Source organism: Channa argus, chromosome 1 (assembly GCF_033026475.1).
Source record: "Channa argus isolate prfri chromosome 1, Channa argus male v1.0, whole genome shotgun sequence".
Taxonomy (NCBI): domain Eukaryota; kingdom Metazoa; phylum Chordata; class Actinopteri; order Anabantiformes; family Channidae; genus Channa; species Channa argus.
Genome location: NC_090197.1, coordinates 38,820,372 through 38,843,754, shown reverse-complemented (window position 1 = coordinate 38,843,754; position 23,383 = coordinate 38,820,372). Strand labels below are relative to the sequence as shown.

The 23,383-nt window shown below is 40.5% G+C and overlaps 1 protein-coding gene across 1 annotated transcript in view; it reads right to left on the bottom strand.

Moving 5' to 3' along the window:
- Window positions 1-6,894: 6,894 nt before the first annotated feature.
- The window catches only part of lrmda (leucine rich melanocyte differentiation associated), a 204,366-nt gene continuing 187,877 nt past the window's right edge, over window positions 6,895-23,383 (bottom strand). Inside the window, exon 7 of the mRNA XM_067519423.1 lies at window positions 6,895-9,036. Within this exon, the coding sequence (XP_067375524.1) occupies window positions 8,957-9,036 (80 nt within the window). The 3' untranslated portion in view covers window positions 6,895-8,956. The remainder of the gene's footprint in view (window positions 9,037-23,383) is intronic.

Below are 23,383 nucleotides of genomic sequence, written 5' to 3'. Positions count from 1 at the left end.
AGAGGGAGGTGAGATGGGAGGGGGCAAGGATGGGTGAATAAAGAGAGAGAGGAAGGAAAGAAAAAGTGACCTTGTAGCAGCATCATTTGAGGCTGAATTAAATTGGCAAGAGCAGCTAATCTTTACCTGGGGGCGATTAACAGAATTAAAGGAGAACAACAAAGGGACAGAGGTTGGCTTTTCTCTTTTTTCCTGCCTGCCACTGCCATTCGTAATTTGTGTTTAATGTTCTCTCCTCTAAAAAGTTGATGAATCTTCCTCCCTGAACACGCACACAGTAGCAGTCAGCTCAATTTGTAGATGGCTGTGGTTTATCATGAAATCAAGAATATGTTCTCATATCAAGCAACTGAGCTGATATATTGGAAATCATCACATATTATAAAAAATACATGGACACGTTTTGTTTTGTTTTTTTTCATTATTGGGTCAAAACCGAAAAACTCATGTAGAATAACATCTTCAAAAGTAAAAAAGTGTAAAACTTTTTTTCCCCTTTGTAAAATAATGGGATGCTATTAGTAGGAAGTGAATTACAAGTTTGGCCTCTGCACTCAGTCTCATAGCCTCTCTCTTCTCACAGGCCAATCAATATGTTTGGAAAGACAGACAAGGTTAGGCCTATCAGCCTGTCTGAGAAAGGGAAAAAAAACAACTTGCTAATACTCAAATGCGAAGGTTCAGGGCTAAACTTTACCCACACATAGAAGACAAGAAGAATAACAACCAATAAACCTTTAGCTCAGGGACATTCAAACCAACTCTAGTGAATAGATCAATATTTTGTGCTATTGGCATTAAATCACCATATTCATATTTCAAATGCTGAATGATTTGGATAGTTTGTTGTGAGAACAACTCTGCTTCAACTGTAGTGATACTTAACTTCCAGAAGAGAAATTACTGTCTAGATAAAAACTCGATTAACTTTTTTACCCAAACAGAGACTCTGCAGTGCCCCCCACCCTCAAATGTCTTTTTTATCATCTTACTAAATGGCTTAATCTCTTCAGAGAAAATTAAAGATGAAACAACCGAAAGCTGTAGAAATAAATCGATCCATTAAATTATTACATTTAGCAAAGAACACTCCAGTGGGACCTGTGTTTTTTTAAAGCACACTGTGGCAGGATCTAAAACGATTTAAGGAGAGATGACGAAAACACATCAGTCTGGGATGGGTTACAAAACTAAATTATGAACACGTGTGCTGAGGACGTCATCCTCAGTGTTCATGGCTTTGTTGTCACAAAGACACGGGGCAAAAATCCATGAGAGGCAAGACAAAATCACAACTCAGAAGAACATAAAATCTATTACTTTTCTTTTTGTTGTTTCTTTGAACACACATTGATGACACTCCGAACTTTTGGGACAGTGTTATTAGACGTTGAGTCAAAAGCAGAAAAGTTGGAGGACAAGTGTCCAGTTACATCTGGCCTTCCATAATAATTGTGGTGGTGGTGGTGTGATGTTGTGGGAATGCTTTGCTTCACATCCTGGACAGCTTGCCATAACTGAGGGAAATATGAAGTAATCTCTCTACCAGGAAATTTGGATGGATGTCTGGTCATTGGTCTTAAGCTCAAGAGCATCAGTGTTTTCTGCAAGACAATGGCCCAACACATAAAGGCAAGTTTGCCTGTAATCGCTGCAAAGGAACAAAATAAAGGTTTTGAAATGGTCTCAAGTTTGGACTTGAACCCCAGTTACTAGCAGTAGCAGGTCTTTACAAAGGTGGGTCATGTTTAGAACCCCTTTAATGTGGTTGAATTAGAGCACAAGAGGTGTATTCTCATCGATTGTCAGTGCTTTATGGTTAGTGCTCATCCACAAACATCAAAATGCTAACACGCTAAACAAAAATGGTGAAGTAAATAATATACAGCAGGTAGTAAATTGGCTGCTACTTATGTCTGACTGATTTTATTCTTAATGTATTTGACAAATGTATCATTTTACAACCAAAACTGTGTGTTTGACCTTTATAGTTGATTTAAACAATGTAATTAGAATTCTGTTAAACATAGTAAATGTATTATTTTATTTATGAAACTGGCAGCATTTTAAAAAATTCGCCCAGTGATAATTGCAGGCTTTTCATCAGTTAACACGTTGCAATTTGCCAAGTTCCTATAGTACAAAAGACAAATGAAATTGAATGAGCTTCATTTAAAGTGAATCTGAGGAGAGAGGAAAACTGAATCTAATAAAGAATGCGCTATGACTGACCATGAAAGTTACTTTCACAAAAGAAAGATGGTCTGTAATAAATAGCTGCTAACCTTCAAGAGCATTCATGATTCAAGGAATCGTGTGTGATAAGCCATAACTCAGAGAGTTGGGCTGGCTTTCTCTGTGTTTCTAAAGATGGCCTCAGAGCAGATCTCCCTCACTTTTTCCTCATCGTGGATCACAGACATTAGCTTCTGCTTGTCACTGTCTCGAGCCAAGTCACACCATTTGAGAGTCCACTCTCCAAAAGACCACAGAGATACGATCAGAGCACTGCAGGAAACACAACTGGATCTGACACACTACACAAACACACCCCTCCCTCAGATTACACAGTCCTCTTTTCCATTTCGATGTGGGGAATGTGTAACCGCCTAGTTTCTCATGTTGATCCAGTATGAGAGTCATTTGTACTGTAGGAACCAGCTAAACAAAGAGTGTTATCAAAGGTGGACATCACTTAGCTCAATGTACAATACAACGTTCAACTACTCTCTTTTGCCTCAATGGAGTCTTGTGGAACACCACGGGAAAAAAAAATCATCGGGTCTCTCCTGAGGGGCTTTTCTGGTTCTTGTTCATGGCCAGTTGTCAGATAAACACAAACACACAAGCACAATGAACCTCTCCACCCTCAGGAGGCGGTAGAGAAAAGAAGTAAATGCCAATATTTCCAGGAATTTCCTTTGAAATGTTTGATTGTTCAAGTCAAGCATGTAAAATCAATGGCTGATGCTTTGTGTCAGGTTAAGTAGAGCTGTAGGGCCTTGGGGTGCAAACATAAAAATGCAAACATTACATGCCCTCTGCCATAGTGTTCTGTGTAATTACTGTACGTTCTCTGCCAAGTGAATGTGGCTGTTGATTTAACGATGTAGCTGAAGCTGAAGTATGCGTTTTAAAATTCATCTGTTAAAATGCAGCCATTGGGAAGTTTTGCATTTCTTTTATGCAAATGTGCTATTGTTAAAAGAAAAATTAGAGAAAACAACTGTAAATAAGGAACAAAGAGGGAAAATTTCCCCCAAAACCTGCATCAAACAATTTTTCACAAGAGAACAAACAAAAAATAAAAACATGTTGCACTGTTGTCATACAATATTTAGCAGTGACACTGACAATAATTAATATTCATGAGCCTGCGACTTTGCAAACCCCTCAGGATGGTTAAATTAATTATGCTAACAGGGTCATTTAACTGCTTTATTCAAAGCAAGCAATTCTCGTGCAATAAATGACACAATAATTACGCACACAATCTAACAAGAGGACAGTGACAAGTGGAGGAGTGACACACTCATCTCCATAAAGTACAAAGAAGACATTTACACACATGCGCTCGCACACGCACACACACCAAACAAAAACTGAAGTAAAATGCGAGATGAAAGAACAACAGAAACCGTTTCACATCCACTGCAGCTTTTCTCTCTGTGAGTAGTAAATATGATTTGTTACTGTGTATTATTATTTAGCATCATTCATCTTCTCTGTCAGTGCACACAGAGGGGTAATAGAAATGCCAGCAAGGTGGCTGATTTACTTAGTAAAATTTTCATCTCAAGGTTTGCAAGGCATGATTGGAGTCTGTAAGAGTAACAGGAAATCATGCATTATGTAGGCGAATTTGACACGACCTTGAGACTTCTCAGCACAGACCATATATTACCATCAGAACGACCTTCCGGATGATACATCTGATGTGTTTAAGGCTGTTTTACAATGCATTAGGAGGGCTTTACATGTGCTGAGCTCACTTTATTTGCTCATACATTTCACAAGAAGAGTTTAGTGTCAGGCTGATGGGGACCATTCACTGTGACTGAGTCACTTGTCGAGACAAATGAGCCAGAGAAAACAGGCCTAGACGGTGGATAATAAGCATTTCAAAGCAAATTCCCACAATACTCTTTTTATTTCCCTTCAATATACAGCACATTTACTATTCAGTGAACCCTTGTTGATTCCAGCTCATCACATATTCTCACCTGGCGCGATTGATTGACCTGCATCTTGAAAACCGCATGGATATAATTTTTCCCACCAAGTGATGGTGCTTTAGGATCAATATTCTCACTGTTGGTTAAGCTTTTGCAACCTTTAGAATATCAACTCCAATCGATCTCTCTCACATAATTGCAATTTCAAATAATGTTTTTTTTTTCCTTTTGTACAGGCCAATGACATTTGAAATGGTTCGTGGCCTTGCTATATGACCTACTGAAAGATCTATGGTAAAGGGCACAAAATAGATTCATTAGCTTGTTACATTTATTGTCCATGTCCCCCTCTTTCTACTTTAGGCTATGTTGTATTTCCATATAAAAAGCCCCATAATTATAGGGGGGATGAACACAGGTTGTTCCCCTTATCGGAAGAAATGATAAGGGAGTACTAGGTCCTGTGAAAGAACAGGGTCCATTTTGATATAATTGGCAATGAAATTATTTATGACATTAATTGCCACATTATCGACTGGCTGCCAGCTACTGTGTCAGTCTGTCCATCTTTCTCAACAGAAAGAGCCAGCTCAGCCTGGTGCCTGCTGACAAGCTAATTACTACAGCACAACCCCGAATGACAAATGTTACTCATCTAAAACCGGCCCGAAATTAAGGGCCACTTTCCCCCTTCCACTTCTCTGGATCAAGAGAGACAGTGGTGTGTTGCCAAACGTCTTTAGGTGCAGGAGGGAAAGAGTTTGTATGTCAGACAGAAGGAGAGAAATAGAGGGGGGGGGGGGGATTTGGGGGGCCAAGGGGGGGCAGCTACGTAAATCTAAATCTCACCCTATCCTGGTTGCTGCTCTGCTATCAGTGGCCAGTTGTCATTCATGTAGACAAGTCCTTTTTTTCTCCCTCTGCCTTCTTGTAAATTTGCATTAGCTCATGCCAATCAGTCATCAGGCTGTGGGCTGATATGTAGTGGCGGGTTGATGGGTTCTTTTGACAGTGAGTCACACACCAGTGTGCCCTTTGGGGAGGTGACTTGTTCTGTGCCACCAATATAATACAGAGCTCAAAGATTATGTAGAATGAAAGTACTTTATATATTTTCCTTCCTAACACTGAAATTTTGCAATATTATTTTGTTTATTACAAAGGTTAACAAAGGTGTAGTAATTGTTGTGTAGTAATTCACCATTGAACATTTACATAAAACAAGAACGGTATTCATGTTTTTGTGATATTCCTAGAGCTGTCTAACTTGTATTTAAAAACTTAATTTGAATAAAACAAACAAACAAAAAACAAACAACAGTTACACAGTGCATTATGGCAAAGCTCATTGAAAAATAAGGCACATCTATGACTGTTGTTAAATTTTTAAAGCACTTGTGTTGTCATCAGAGGCGCACACTTAAAACCTCATAATTATTTAACATAAAAATATTATTCATTATTCAGACCTTTGTAAATCTAGTATTCAAATGGGTAGCAGCATTTGGTTTCATTTGATTTAATTTAAAGGCATTAAATTAAAAGTAATAGCAAATTTTACTTGAGGTCCTCTTTGCTGACATCCAGCTTGGGCATGTACGGACATAACTTATATGTACTAAAGTTATAGGGTTATACCTTCTTTTTGAGCGCATACACACAGACACACAAATGGTGGCTAGTAGAGGAGCCTGCAGGTCTACTATAGCAGAATGTCACTGAGCCGCTCTGACGAAGTGGCGTGCCATTTGCTCAGCCAGGAACTTCCTAAGGAGCAGCAATGAAGGAGCAGAGGGCCAGGGAGGGCATCGTCTACAGGTAAATCTGTGATTCATGCCTTAATTAATCTACTGTCTGTGATGCCACGCATCCCATTCATCACCCCAAATGCACAAAGGTGCATGTCAAGCATATGTCAACCCGCTCTGCTACTACCCACCCATCCTATAATGCAGTTTGTGTTGGTGTGGCAGCTTTGGATGAGTCCCTGACGAGGATAGGAAGTGACACACACCAAACTCGGTGTGTCCCCCAGCCAGCTCCGGTGGCTCGGGGCCTGTCAATTTCAGCTCCGTCAGTGGCACTGGCTCAATGGCAGTGCCTGTGACACATGTCACAAAGTTTTAAATGTCTGCTCTTTTCAGCAGGATGGCTGGGCGTGCGCCACAGCCAGGGGAAGGATGACATTTTGTGTCGTGTGGGATGGGGTGGGGGGACTTGTTGTGGCTCTCCTCTTCCTGCCTCCTTCGGCTGTCAGCCACAGTTTCCTCTGAGCATATCAAAACACAGACAAATAAACCTTGTCATTTTGAAACGCCGGCACTAGTGACCGGGCTCCTGAATGGCATGTCAGCTGGAATACGGTCACCCAGTCCTGTAGGAGGTGGTGTAGGAGCACATGCAAGCAGGCAAGCAAACATGCAGTCTCATACACGCAAATCATAAAAACTAACAAACTTTTATGTTTAAAAAAAATACGAATGAACCAGACACAGACATAGTGAACATACATAGAGTGAGGCTAACTGTGACCTTTTCTTCATCTGTCTGTGGATGATTGACACACAGGACTGAAGATGGTTCACATTTCATCCAGTACACAGAAGGCCACTCCTGTTTATCTCACGGCAATACTTTATTCACTTACTCCACCTTTGACTAAGTAGGTAGTGCAATCAAAGTCTGACAGTCAGGGATAACGTTTCCAACCACTTCTGCGGTGTAGAAATTAACGTAGGGATATTGAAATACTGATTGGCTCTAAAAGCTTTATAGGAAAACAATATTAAAGTGTAGGACATTTGATCATGAGGCAGTTAATGTAAAAGCACCATATCACATTAGCTCTGCATCAATTTGACAAGAAACATGTTATTTAAACCCCTTTAATTACTTCAAGACATCCTCCAATACAATTTTACATTGGATCAGCTTACATACATCATTCATTCATTGAAAAAATGTTTTGAAAAATTGCTTGGTAAACTATAAAATAACATGTAGCAAAATGAGATAATGCTTTAGCTTAACAGCCTGTGACTTACAGGGCAAGTACAGTGAACTTACTGTGAGCTTATTAGAAACAGTGGTGTACCTAAAATTTAAATTACAGTCCTTATTTGTGTACCTATGGTGTAACTTCTGAGTAACTACAAATACAACGAGGGTAAGAGGCTTCACTTTAAATTAAAGTACAGCTCTGACCCACTTTTTATCTGTAGTTACAAAGTAGTTACACCTTAAGTACAACAAATGAGAGCTGTAATTTAAAGTGGGGCCTCTTACCCTCTTTTTTATCTGCAGTTACATAATAAGAATTCACACCCATCATGTAAGATTTAATAAGTACCCCATAACTAGAAAACACTTATACTGTAGGTCTTTTTCTTATTCTCATTTTGTTAGCCCTTTATTCCCCAAAGTTTGCTTACTATTGTTATGAAGTAATAAGAAATCTGTATCCATGGGTACTGTGGAGGTACACCGTTGTTATTAATAAGTGCACTGTAAGTTCACTTTACTTACCCTGTAAGTCACGGGCTGTAATCCAAAGCATTACCCAAAATGGCAGTGCATTACTTTGAGCTGTAAAACTCTTTATAGACATTTTAAAATATGATGAATATACAAATATTATAAAACCAATATTTAAAACAATGCTTTGCAAGACATTTGGGGCAACTGTAAAATCAATGTTACTTTGGAGGCAATTTTTGATTTAGATATATTTATGTCTTAAAGTTTGTTTTCAGTGTATCACAGTGATATACAAATAATGAAGAAGTATGAAGTGTTTGGCAAGTTTGCTGCTGAAAAAGCGAAATAGCATATTGAAATGGCACCATAAATCTGATACTCCTGAAATGTATAACTTTGTTACAAACTCAACTTTCACTTAAGAAGCTGCATTTTATAATGTTAAATGTTGAAAATAACATGGTAATCATCAGTGTTCAGATATCATATATATGTTTGTCTTTTAGGTACAGAGTTGTTTCCTACTTCTAGCAGACGCAAAGATAAAGCTAATTCAATAAAAATCATTTAAACAAAATAAAGGAAAACATATTGTGCACTCTGCTGCAAACAAAATAAGAAAGACTGATTATAATCCTCTTAAAATCTTAGTCTAAACAGACTGTATAAACCTTGTTCTGTCACATTCTTTGCAGTATCTGAATGTTTCAAACAGCAGTTATGTAAGTGAGCATATGTGTGTAGAGAAAGAGAGACAGAGACATTCAGAGAGACAGAGAGAGGGAGAGACAGAGAGAGAGAGATGAGTCTGTGTCAGGCCCCAGGTGTGTGACCGTCACCCCTTTCACCCTTGATTAGTAGCAGTAGTGGACGGGTGATCCATCAAGGCTGTCAAAGAAAAGGATGCAATTGGCTGGGTCTGTGTGTATATGACAACGGAGGAGACACTGTTCTTGTTTGTGTGTGTGTGTGTGTGTGTGTGTGTGTTAAGTTGTGTGGTTGCTGATGCTTAGAGGCAATCATGTCAGTGGGAGTGTCATCTCTGACTGACTCTGAGCTGGAAGCACAGAGGCAGAAGCAGACTGAGCTCAGCAGAAGAAGCCATAAGGCTGGAATGTGATATTCAAAAAATAAAAAAATAAAAAATACTCCTTACATAAGCACAACAGCATTTTTGATATATATATTTCCAGTGGAAGACTTATCATTTGTGCTTTTAAAAAATAAGAGACTGTTTTGATCCTCTTTCCTTCAGTTACCTTCCATTGTTATTTTTTCCCCCTTTAGCACTGACCAGATGTTCATCAGAGCTGATCATTTCGGATGAACCTGTTGCCTTCTGAGTGCTTGCCATAGTAGACGTAGCGACACTTGGTGAATACCCCTATAGACAGAATAGGAGAATGTGGGTGAGGTAGAAAAAACAATTTGAACCTGTTTACATAGCTAAATGTATGTGCATTTACCATCAATTTGCACTACTTTATTTGCTTGTAGCATGGCTATAAAGGCTTAACTTAATCTATCCATATACTGTAGTAAGTATTCATTCATTTTTTATAAATTATTGTAGTAACTGCAGGAAACGTGTTCGCTACATGTTGGGACACAGTACATTTGAGGGAGAAAAGCAAAATGTGGAAAAAACTGGGTTTAATATTGTGCAAAAACCTCCCACCATAGCTTTAAATAGCAGAACTGAAAAAGGTTTGGGTCCTGAGGGTCCTGCCCCAGCGAAAAAGCAGTGTGGCCTTGGGGCAAAGCCCTGACAGTAACAAGCTCACAGCAACCCACGTCCACTCACTTACTTTCTTTAACACCCACAGCTACATCTACAACCCATTACGCCTCAATTATTCAACCATCAAGGATCAGAGAAAGATGTGGCACCTTTACATAGATTGTGTATATGCATGTGATAGGGTAACAAAACAGGTACAACTGTGGCTCCAGAGGTAGAGCAGTTGTCCACCAATCTCAGGGTTGTTGGTTCCATCCCTGTCTACAAGGGTGTAGATATAAGTGTATAAGTCCATCATCATTTACAAATCAATACAGATCAATTCGCATGTTAAGAACTCACTGCTGTATACCTCTCTTACCGTCACATTTTTCTGTGGGTGTTCTGCTACCTAAGACATTAATCAAGGCAATGTGTGATTTGAAGCCACATGCCCTCTATGCACAACAGGCAAAGAATTCAAGATGGCGATTTCTACTTGTAATGAGTAGCGTCGCCGTCCAGGGAGAGCACTGCCCAGAGCTCTGTCGCCGGTCTGCTCTGCCTCTGATGTCACAGTGCTCACCCAGCCACTTGATGAATGTGCTGGACTGCAGCTAGGTGTCACCTCTCACCAAATGAGGCAAGGACAAGTGGCATTAGTGCTGTCAATGATCCTCTGACAGCAGAACAGATACAGCTTTCACCAGGCTTTTTAAATAGACATCAAGTGCATTATAGTAGGAGGGGGCCGGAGCAGGAGAGGAGAGACATATGGGAGAGGCGGTGTCGCAGAAGGATGAGGGGTGCTCCAAGCGCTAAGTCCAATCACATAATCCAAAGAGACATTGTCAAGGGCGGGGAGAGAATGGCAACTAAGTGACAGAAAGCAGAGACGGGGACAGAGATACTGGTGCCATATTAGTGCCAAGCATATTCTGATGCCACCCTCAATTCTAACCAAACCTGACACATCGCTCTCTTTCCCCCACTCTCTTTGACTCTTCAAAGTAGGCTCTACCAAGTCACACACACACACACACACTCCCGCACACACATTTGAATATACAGTATGCAGACATACACACAAATACACACCAGTCCCTTGCAGCAGTAGTGGGTGTTCTGTCAGGCGGAGGAGCACTACAGCAGCAGCAGCAGCAGCGGCAGCAGCAGCAGCCCACAGGCCCGAGGACAAGCTCAGTCAATCTAAATCTGGACTTTGTAGTGGAGCAGTGCTCATTTCCCCTCATAGCCCAGCTACTTGAGGTGATCCAAACACTGAAGTGTGAGGAGCTGTCACCTTCGATAAAATCCGGGACCAGCTCCATGCCTGCCTGCTCCCCCGGTGTGTGAGGGTTACATATACTGTGTTTGTGTGTGAATGTGCTTCTCTGACAGTGAGGAGGTTGGAGGTGGTGGGGGAGCTGGGGATAGGTGGGGGTGAACTCCAGCTGCCGTAATTTGCCTGGGGATACAGGTGCCATGGCTGGAGCCTGGGCTTGACACCACAGGACTTGGGGTGTCTCACTGTGCTCTGATCACATGGGCGCTGGGACCTTTCACATATTCACAGCTTACCCAGTGAGAAACTCACTCTCTCCAGGAGTGGGGCCTTTAAAGAGATTACCCACTGAGGTACCAGAACCAAGGCTCCTATAAGACGTTACCTAGAGGGGATATATTTGTAGGTTGCAACCAAAGCCTTTCAGAGATAACCTTCATAGATGAAGCAACTAAAGCTAAAGGCCCCCCAAGCCTTCACACTCTGTTGCGCTCATCACTAGCCCACAGGGACTGACAAGGATAGGAAGGAACATATTCTGTGATTCCCCAGCAACAAGCAGTAAGCTCTACACAATGTGACCTGTAACTATCCAACTGCACTACATATGTGATCAAAGGGGAAGTGGGAGAGTACATTAAAGGAAAGAGGACAAACAAAGAACAGGAATGAGTTCTGGTTCCCAGTGGGAAAGCGAGTGCATGAATGTGTCTCAATTTTCTTTGCAACCTGGCACAAGTTCTAGCCACATTTCAGCATTGCATTAAGGAGTGTGTTTTGTGCATAAACACATTTTGGTTCGCTGCATTCCCTTCACAGCAAGAGCCCGCTCTTATTATGAGAGAAACCAGGAGAAAGATGTGGTGGTTGGAGACAGAGAAGGGAATAGCTAAGCCAAACTCATTCTTACATAACGCCTTCTGAGGATACACTCGCGCCAGTGGGGTTCCGCCTGATGAACTGATACTTAATAACAAGTGGTACAGTGCCAAACCCAGTCTACAATATCCTCAGTGTATCCTAAGCCATGTATGGAGACACTTCCCATACTATCAACCGTATACACACTTTCACCTCAAGCACACAAACACAGCATACAGTGAGAACAGTGGGAGCAGCCATTAAAATGACAGATTAACAAAGTTATGGGGAGGCTAATGTTTCCATCATGCCCTGGTGGAGAAGCAATCAGGCCTTTGTTCTGCATATGTCACACAGCACCTTGTTGTTTTTAAGGGGAGCAGCTAACCCTCTTGTCTTTATTAAAAGGGTGTACAGTTAGTATCTTGTATCATCCTCATGGTGAATACAGCAGTGTAGGCTCACTGTCAGACAGTCTGGTCTTTTCAGAGCTGATTACCCAAAGCATGTGTCCTCTCTATGGGGGCTTGATGGGCCATTCTGCCACAGTGTGAGTAAGCTACTTTAGCTTTCCAAAGCCTCTTATGTACAGTGCTCAAAAATCCAACCAACACATATGGTAACATTTTTTTTTGTTAAAATACATTTCTATATAAAGTATGATCTGAGGAGAAATTAAGTGTGTAATTGTCTACTAAACCAATTTGTCAAAGATACAATCAGTGATACTTTACTACTTTTCATAACATAACCTTAATATCAAAACTGAGATTCCAGTAAACGGTCCACTAAACTAATGCCAACTGACCTTGCAAACCCTCCCAACATAGCATTTGACCTCTGCTTCGCTCGTATCATCAGCAAGACACAATCCCCAAGAGTGTAGATAATACAAACATACACGGCATCTCTAATAAATAACTGAAAAACTCTTTCAAGGCAAAAATTTGTCCATACTTCTACATAGTTTGTCATACTTCTATTTTAGTGGTCATTTTTTACAATTGGTGTCAAACACATTTGGATATTCTGTTTGAGTGCCGAGATTATTATCCATATTAACAGTCTGCTTATTCAATCAACACACACACACCCGCGCACTTTTAGTGGAGTGCTCTACTGCGCAGATAGATGGAATGGGTTTAATGATTGTTCGCTGCATACAATCAGCTCAACTCTTTTCAAGGGCCATCGATATGTCACAGACAGACACATCCAACGGATGTAGCTTTTAACATCAAGGTTATCTATTCTCGACATGAATCCACTCCCTCCACTCCTAGTTTCTCATCCTGTCTCCTTTTTCACATCTATCCTCCCCTTCTGTCTCAACTGCTGCCACTCTTTCTCTACACCATGGTTTCCTCCCTTTCGCACTATGATTCCTCTTGTTTACTTTATACTTTGCATTCTCTCCTTTTCTTTCCCACAGTCTGGTTTGGCCGTTTACAGTACCAACAACTTTATCAGTGCTGCCATCAAAAAGGGAAAAAAAATACAATGAGATGCAGCACATTAACAGGCCAATTAAAATGTTCTATATTATCTCCAAAAGCTGAAATAACACTGCTACACAGGTGCAGGGTGGGGTCAGATGGAGCTGGGGGCAGGCACACAAAAGACTTGGTGAGCAAGGACTAATATTGTGGACATGATTCATCTCTGGTTGTCTTTTTATCAGAGCCCAACATCATGAGATGGAGTCACCAGCTTCTCTCTACAGCGAGGTCTGTAGATACATAACCCCTCTGTGTCCCATAAACCCACAGCCAGTGGAGACTCAGACTACTAATAGAGGACTGATACACAAAGCACACTGTGATAGAAGACAGAAATTGAGTTGTTTGGTATGCTAGATTTATTTTTAAAATGTTCTTAAAAGTAAATGTTAAATGTTATGTATATTTGACTGAGTCAAGATTTTATTTACGTTTTTGTCCTTTCAACTTATCCCGAGAGTTTAGGGTTGCCACAGGAGATCATTTGTCCGCATTTTGATTGGGCACAGTTTTTTTATGCCGGATGGCTAGAAGATAGAAGCAAAATGGAACTGAAGGCTATTTTTATGCAGGGCATATTTATGCTTTATTTCCCACAACACCCAGCAGCTTCTAAACAATGAATTCACTAAACATAGAAATGCACTACAGAAACTGGTCATAAAGTACTTTGTTCTCAAGCAGGGACCGCAACTCCAGCCAATGCTTCAGAAATATTGTCTTTGTAATAACAGCTCATTATAAATTTCCTCTTCTGGGATCAATATCTTCCATATTCTTCACTGTGTTTACATCAAAGTAATTGAGACACTGGACTGTTTTTAAAACATCTGCTGATTCAAAACCTGTGGTGTAGTTTTGTATCTGTCAGTGTTATTTGCGGGCTGGAAAAAAAAAAAAAAAAACTCTCTCTCTCACTACACCCATCCATCCCTAAACGTACCATATTTTAAGTTAATTCATAAAAACAATTACTAATACTATCTGAAAAAAAGAGCAGAAAATACAGATACAGTATGATATCCTATATACAGAATTTACATAAACAAGGGCTACAGCATATCTGTGTTTGTGTGTCAGTAGAGTGTTCAAGAAATAGAGTAAAGTAAAAATCTAATATTGGCACAGATATTATGACCATCTTATTATTATTATTGTGATGTGCATTTCCCACAAAAGAAGTGAAGGCTTAATATGACATTTGGTATCTGAACTCATCCATAATCCAGCTTTACTCTACCAATAGACTCTTGTGCCACTTAGTTAACCATTTTAACAGCTGAGGTGTCACACATTTCTCTTGGGTCTCAAATAATGTGACTTCGAGAATTAAAGTGACATTCGTTGTCGACCAATAAAAAAAAATATTTAGTCCATTAAACATAAATAGCTGTCATTATGATGCATGCCCTGGGCCCAGGCCTTCCCTGTTCGCCTCCTGGCTGTTTACTGTGGCCAAACAACTGCAGCGCCTGCATGTTCTCAACTTCAGCATATTGATTAAACTTTTAAATAGCTGCCATATAACCCTGGGACATCAGGATGATTAATTTGCGTCAATGTTCATCTGTAATTCATTAGCCATTTATAGTCTCCACATCCACACAGGCTATCAGGGAAATGCGCCCCATTTTTCACCCAGGCAGAGGCTGAGAAAAGGCAGGGAAAAAGAGGGATGGAAGGAGGGCAGGAGAGACAGGAAGGAGGGAATTGCATTGCTGACAACAGAATTGGTAGTGGAACAAGCCAAGAGCGCACAAGCAAGGCATGCAGGACAGTAAAACAGTAGCTTTTAAGGTTTTTACAATGCATGGTACCATACTGTAAGAAGGCTACCAAATAACAGCTACAATAATTTCCAGTAAACCATTTTAATTTAACAAGCCCCAATAATGATATGCCTGTTTCTCACACTGGAGAAAGACAGCGTAACTGTTGCTTTCTCTGTTGACATTTGACGAGGCTCTGACGCCAGACTTTCCAAACAATTCTCACCAGGAAGCCTGACATGTTGTATACTTTCTGTCAGTCAGTGGTTGGTCTGTCACCCATTCAAACATCATGTTTCTCCAACAGTGTGTGTATGTATATATACACACACACATACAAACACAAACACACACACATATTAAATACCACCACATTCTTGACCGTTAATTCATTGTGATGTTTCTTGTGTTGTTGCAATGCAAGCTTTCAATAGGTGTTTATTTTGACTTCACAGTTAAAGATTGAAGGCTTAAATTACTGGAGGAGTCCAAAACTGAGGTGGAAAGAGAGGAAGAGAGAAACTGCGTGCATGACTCAGATAAAGAACGCCACACAGAAAAAAGAGTCAAGAAAGAAAACAAAAATAGGGAGCATACGTGTGTGGGAGATGGAGAGTTGAAAGATTTGCTATAGCCACAGGCTGATAGGTTGTCAGGTGAAGCTTGCTGGGTCATGGCTCAACCAGCCTTGATCAATACCAGGTTGATTTTGCCACATGATTTTCCTTAAAGTGCTACAATAACACATTTTGTATGTATTTGTATTCTTCTGGGAGCCACTGGTAGTTGTGTTTTGCGTCATTATTGAAGACACAAAAATATTGAATTAAAATACAGTCCAGTACAGTGCAAATACATTTATTAGTTATGTTTTGAGCTTATTGGCAGCAGTTGTCTAGGTATGAAAAGTGACACTCATCACTGTCAGGTTACTTAATGGCTATAATCAAACATTTTAAATCGAGGATGGCATTATTCATTGATGGGAGAATTACAGTTAAAACCAGATAAATGCCCATCAGTCTTTGTACTTTTAACTTATGAGGATGAAAAGGAAATTGAATTCTGGGGCACATAAATTTTGACTGAAGAAAGAGATTACCGTTGTGGGGGGTCTAATGAAAAAAAAATGGTGAAATTAATTTCAGTGACATTTATTCCACATGGAGCTAGAAGAGAACAGTAGTTACAGTAGCTCTGGAGTCTGGAGATAAGAGGAGGGCGGTTCGAGGCGGGGGACTGTCAGTTTACAAAGTCCTAAGTCCCCTTGGAGCGCCTTTCTCCACTATTGTCAAACTTGCTCCAAACACACACCTTGCATGTGAAAAAAAAAAAAAACTCTCCTTTAGACCCAATAATTCCAAGTGCAGTATTTACTGTTGGAGTTATTGAAAGGCTCTGTATAGCTTAAGGGCACATGAACTCACTAATGACACCAGTAATCATAAGTGCTCATTTTCCCCATCAACACGTGGCTCACAAATCACCATGCATGCACACCACACAGCCTGACACTGATCGATTGTGTTCTTCATTACGCCCAGGATTTCTAATTAAAAGAAAAGCATAGATAAGTGGTTCAAACCTCTGACCGAAATAGAAAGAAAAAGTGAAAATCGCAATTAGAGGTTTGGCTGTGGTCGGTAATGGTGCTGTTAATAAGAGCGGCTGGTGACTCACTCAGTGAAGGTTTAATCACTGGGACAGGATTCAATAACAAAAGAGCATAATATTAATCACCAGAGAGGGATAACTTCACTGTTCATCTCTTTGACATTGGAGGAAGGGATGAATTAATGATGCTCTCCATCCGAACACATTAAATAATAATTATCAGGCAAAACAGCATGAAAGGGAGTGTATAATGAACCCCATTGTCAGGTCAATTACAATCACATAAAACTGTTCAAAGGGAAGTAGCTTGTTACTAGATAGCCATACTGGAAAGGACAGCGGGGCTTTATCAGTGGAAGGTGCTGCGTAAACCTATTCCCTGTGATACCGGGGCTTGAAAGGCATCGAGCGGTGAGATACAGTTTACATTTAGAGGGCACTGAATGCCGGCCTAGCTGCACATGCCTACTGTAAAAACCTAGAAGCGCTCAGCGAGGCATTAAGCGAGAAACGCATCAAAAATTGCTTAGCAAAAGATAAATGACATGACAATGACCGTTTTTTTCTGGCGCTAAAGCAATGTCAGTCGCTAAGTGCCATGTTAACTAAACTCAACTACACAGACAATGATTGACTTCATGCATCAATGGACAAAATGGCACCGCACTACCTGTCAGTGGCAATTTCCATCAAATCAAAGATGGCCAACAAATATAGCCAGGAGAGGAACAGCTCCTGGAGTCTTACACAAGTATATAAACATGCATAGATAATATAGGCATTCATTGTGCAGTATTTTAAACCCTCATTGCACCATTAAATTGACAATGGTTGTTTTAGAAAGCTCTTGCCTTAGATTGAGCCCCAGATACATCAGGTTGTCTCCTACTGTAGCTGCTCTTTCTGAGGTAGGCATCAATTACCGCACGGCTGCTACCAATCCAAGACACACTCTTAAACAAACACTCTAGCAACCTCCAGTACGACACATATCAATACTAATCCGTCGTGTTGTTCCACAGTCGTACCCCTCAGACCCCGGCTGGCTGCACCTGCCTGACCAGAGTGCCCAGGGTTGGATGTACTCCTTCACACTTCCTTCCCCTGCAGACATCAAACACTTATTACTCGCCATCCTGGCCCTGCTAACTGACTGGCCTGTCTGGGCCACACGGGGACCCCATTATTAGAGTCATTTCAGTGCCCATCCTGACGCCTGTTAGGCAGTTCTCTACCTGGGGCTCCCGCTCCCTGCCTGCCCCACTGAGTGCCTGGCCAGCCAAACAGTGATTGGACATGACATGGTGACAGAAAACAGGGGAGAAGGGCAATAGAAATAAAAGAACAGAGATGGCAGAGTGAGGCAGACAGAGACTGTTAGAGAGGATGCTAGGTATGGTAGCCAGGGCCCTTGTGGCGTAGGGTGTGCCCATCAACATGGATGAGTGTTAGCCGAGAGCTGCATGTCACAATGATGGAGGGGCTGGATCACTCACGTCAGAGCTTCATCTGACTGGAAGATATCAATCTCGAGCCCTAATCCAAAAGGACATGGTAAAATATCCTTTAACACTGCTATCCCACCCTGCTTTTGTGTCCCCTGCTCGTCTCTCTCTCTCTCTCTCTCTCTCTCTCTCTCTCTCTCTCTCTCTCTCTCTCTCTCTCTCAGCAGAAGATCTGTGTAACCTTCATTGTTGGACCTCAATCAACCACACTCATTTTCACATTCCATTTCCTCTGTCTCTGGCACTGACGGTCAAATTATGATGGACCAAATGGTACTTTGACATATGGCATTTAGTACAATTTGTCACTATAATGGGTGACAGAAAACAGAAAAGCAGAGAAAGGAAAAGTACAGATCACTACAAACATGCATTGTCAAGATCCGGGATTTGACCTTGATGTCTTGAAACACCAAAATGAACATCTGTATATATCCTGGGGGGTCATATAAGAGTGAATTACGGTAAAACAAGACCATATTTATACTATATTTTCTGCCAGCCTCAGTGTGTTTGTACTGTATCAGTGGGGTTCTAGGATAGTTTATGTGTTGACAGGTTAATGTGTGAAGCTGCCAAGCAAGGTGACAGAGAAACCTATGGTTGATGGCTTTTAATACATTTCTTTGTTTTATAGATTTACATTGTTTTTTACATACACTCACAAAACAAATAAACAATTGTGGAACAACATTTATGTGACTACGTGCATATACAGTGCAAGTACTGTAGTGTGCTGTTACCGCCACTTACCCAGCAGGGGTGAGTTATCCTTTTGACAATACATGCTAGATATTAATTTACAGCAATGTTTACTAATGTGTGTGGTTGTTATAAGAACAGAAAATTAATCTGTTTTATATTTTAGACAAGCCATATGTGATTAGTAGCGAGGAGATTTTAAATAATTACAAAAAAGTCTTCATGCCAGTAATTCAAAAAACAATTACAAAATTGAGAAGTACTGCAAAGATTAAAGTTGTGAAAAAAGTATTCATAGTGACATCCCATGCTTTTCAAAATTACATGCTGGCATTTGCAGCCAGAATTTAAACTGATGAACCCAGAGCAGCCAATCAGGTGTGAGGCGCAGGTGATGATAGGTTTGGCTTGTATGGAATATTTCATGCCCCTCTGTCCTCCCTGTGCCCTGTTCAGACAAATGTCTCCACTGTAACTCTACTTCTCTTAATTAATATGACATATCCCCTGTTCATATGCAGAGAGTGAAGGAGGGGACAGAGATGAGAGTATGAGGGAATGATTAACCGTGGATCTGTCCCTCCTTGTGACAAATGATCTTGCCTCTTCTGCTCTTCCCAGTCCCTCTCTTCATTTCCTTCTCCCTCACTCTCTCTCTCTGGTCCGTGTCTCACTTTGGCTCACTACATTTCTTTCTGTGCCCTCCCCGCTTTCTCTTTTCCTTCATCGTCTCCCTTTCTCTTTCTCTCCACTGCTCCTTCTCCCCTGACACTCTTGGACTGTCCTCAGCCCCCTGCACATCTCCTGACAGGTAGAATAATAACGCTCGTACATCACTGCCCCGAAAAGTCCAATAACCTAAATCTTCACTTGCCACACACCCCGGGACTCAATTACTTTATTGACATGTAATCTTCATAAGGGGAGAAATATTGAGCATGTAAGGTCAGCCGGTTATGAAGACATATTATCATATTATCTGCATGAGGGTTGTAGGGGCTAGGACCTGACAAAGCTAATTATAATGGTACATGTTTCAGAGCTCAGAGCGTATTATCTGCTTGGCTGCTTGGTTGAGCCACAGCTGAGGTATAGAAGAGAAGGGGATGGGATTTCAAACCTAATAGGGGCTGGATGTCATCTCAGGGCAAAGGAATTAATGAAGCCAAATATTATCGACTGCACATCACAGCACTAATATCCATGATTTGTTCATTGTATTTGTCTAGAATACCTCGCCACAGTTTAATGGCTAATGGCATATCACGCTCACAATACAAACTGACCAAGCAGGTAATTTCTAAAATTGTCCAATAACCCCCACCCCCACCCCCCCTAAAAACCTAAAAACTTGCCTTCAAGTATTATATAAAAAGTGCAAATGAGCTGTTAGACCTGTAGCTTGAACTGCTCTTCAGCCAAAATGTCACAGAGGGTTACAGATGGCAGGAAAGGACAGATGCCCATGGCTGTGCTTTTTTCTGGTCTACCAAGGTTATATTAATACCATCATTCCCTTGCTACTATGACAATACACTGCCTGATACATAAATCAAAACAATAACACAGTTTTGGCGATCCAACAATTTAATATATTGTGGTGTATACCTGTATAACAATGTAGTGTTATGTAGTGGGAGAGAGAGAGAGAGAGAGAGGGCAAACAGCTGGCTTGCCCTAAGACTTTGGATCTCAGGGTCAGAGTGTGCAAACAAAGACTCCCACCGCCAGATATGTGAACATGTTCATTTCATTTTATCCCTTATTCTAAAGCCGCAGAAGATGCCTGGAATGATGCAGAGCGTTGCCCAGTGCAGCCAAAGGCCATGTGTTAATGCTTGTTAATGGTGTCAAATGGAAAGACATATTTTAGCTTTCTTTTGTGGGTCTCCAGGCACTCAATACAATTTTCGATTTATTTGCACTAAAAACAGTTCTTAACGAAATTGAACGGTGCTGTGTTCTTGTGTGCCCCTGCATATTTTAAAGCTGCTATATTACAGCAGTACATAACACTCACGTCATATGCTGTATATATTTACAATAAGTCATCTAATGCGTTTAACCGATGTGATTTACAAAAAAAGACACACACACAAGTAGTAACTTCAACAATAGGACATTTTGACATGTAGACTGGAGGAGACAGAGATCAGACCGCCAACTATGTGATCAGTGGATGATCCACCTGACCTTTTTAGCCACACCCATCCCTGTACAGATGCATACAGTAATCAAAGAATTGCATCATTTTGAGCAGACATGATATAGTTTGACGGCTGCCGGTTCTGAAGGTGCACTTTTGAATGCATGTTTATCCTGAGGGAAGGGAAGGAAGCAAACAGCCTTTTAAATCACAACAATCTGGAAAATATTCATATGTTTGACCAAAATGACTGAGTCAATCCAATCATCCTGCACTGCAGCGACACAGCATGCCAGAAACTATCTATGCATCAAATTATGATGGTGAAATAACTTGTCCGCTCATATTATCATGACAGAGAAACCTGCTCCATCTGTTTAAAGTGACTTAATCAGCAAATCAAAGTGACAGATTAAAAGGTTGTTTTGGACTTCCTAGCATTTCCATGACCTCGCTCTTTTCATTTTAGTTGAGCTGGAATTTGATGCCAGTACACACCGTAAAGGGGCTGCAACGTCTTATAACTGAGGCTTTCCGTTATATTTTAAAAATGCACGTAAATTCAACAAAATAGCCCTGACTTTCATATCAAGTTGATCTTATGAACTTTAATGCAGGGCAGGACGAGTTGACCCACAAAAATTGCAACACTATGTCTGTGTTTGGTTCAGCTCAAACACTGTTTGAATCTGCAACAAATAGGAGCTCAGATTTATAGATCTGGAATCCTAGTATATGGAATAATGACCTTTGTATCTTAGCATAAATAGCCAATTTAAACAAGGCTTTGATGCAGCCCAATGCAATGCATCAAATGACATGTCACTTAATTTGAGCTATGCTGACACTCTGACAACAGTTTGTGCTCAGACATCACAGCTTAGTGTCTCCTGGTTGTATATTGATGTAAAGGTAGTTGACCATAAATCACTGGATTCGTCAGTGTGAGGAAACTGTTTAGACAATGGCTCAATGGAGCATACTGTAATTGACAGATGAGTTCAGGTTTTTCAAACAGGTAAGCTTTGGAACATACCTGGGTATGAGTGTGTCAGTGTTTGCGTGCATGTACAATGTTTCAGGACCCAAGACACACAAGAGAAGATATGCCTGCCTTTATAATTCTTTTAATGGTTGCATTACTCTCTTGATGTGTTTACACTCCAGTAATCAGCGCCATCTTTGAGTAACATCTGCATTGTTGCCTTTGAAAATAACTTAGCACTCAATACTACAGTAGTTTCTGAAAGAATTCAGATCACTTGACGGTACTGTGCTGTGTTCTTAATATCTTAAACTTCATCTTAATAATTTATTACATATCTCAAATATACAGTAGTTTCAACATGTCTGCATGGGTCATAGTGTGCAGGATTATGGTATTTTTAAACCAATACAGAAAGCACTAAAGCAGTCGGAATACTTTCTTTATCCAGTGTCTTTTCCACGCTGTCCTTAAAATAGTAAAAATATACTTTACTTTATACTACATGGTTAACAGTAGCTGTTTCGGTGTGTCATTGGATACTGTCCTCTAACAATACACCAGAGTCAACTTTGCATTACTATTTAAATCATCACTGGTGGCATCTTTTTTCACTGCACATTATTGATCCCATGCCGTACGTAGTTCCGTTATGATCATGCCTGACAAAGAGGTTCAGTGATGTAGTATAGCTGTTAAGCCTTGGAAAATGTGTTGTCACCCAGCATAATAAAGCAGCCACTGAGTGAATTGAAATCTAATTTGTTGGAGCCATTACCCAGACTAACATTACAGTATGTTTTCACCTTGAATGATTACTGTGTGAGATCAGTTACTCTAGAATTATCATCCAAAGCCTACTCAAAATATAATTTATGTGAAATACCCTGATTAAGCAGTATGATCTTACTGTAAATAAACAAAAACACAAACATAAATAAGAAGTACTACATCGAATTTTGTAAACTTGGTGGATCATAGAATCTAAAATATGAAACATTTTATATCTCTGTGTAAACAACCCAGAGCCCACCAAGGCAATTGGGCTATATAACTAAAGTTTTATTTGATTAAGTAATACACAGTGAAAAGCATAATTATAAAGCTACAAGGACTTATTGCGGTCTGATCCTGTCCCCTTTGGAATGACAAGTTGTCCAGCATCTGCCAACATGTTACTAGCTTTTCATAAGAATGAAGAGTAGCAAGCCCCTCAGACTGACAGACTCCGCATGCTCACCAAACAATTTGTGCCAAGGGTTACTGACACAGAAGAAAACTGGTGGACCCAAACTCCATTCTGCTGTAAAAATATCTCAAACTATCTGGCAGCTAACCCCCATACTCACTACATAAGACAGAGCCCTGCCTTTGGAAACAATACAGACTACACAAATCTATCTTGACTTATTAATGTACAATTGCAAAGCACAGATCACATGTGCTGAAATAAAACTACAAATCACGATGTAAAACGCTAAATATCATAGCCACATTAGCATTACCAGAATATCAGAGCTGATTCAAGCAATAAGATATCCACTTCGGGTCATTTATGTTTCACTTCTTTCCTGAGAATAACCAGTGCAACTGGGAAGTAGACCAAGGTCCAGAGCACCAGCAGTATGTTTTTCCAAGAGGGCTG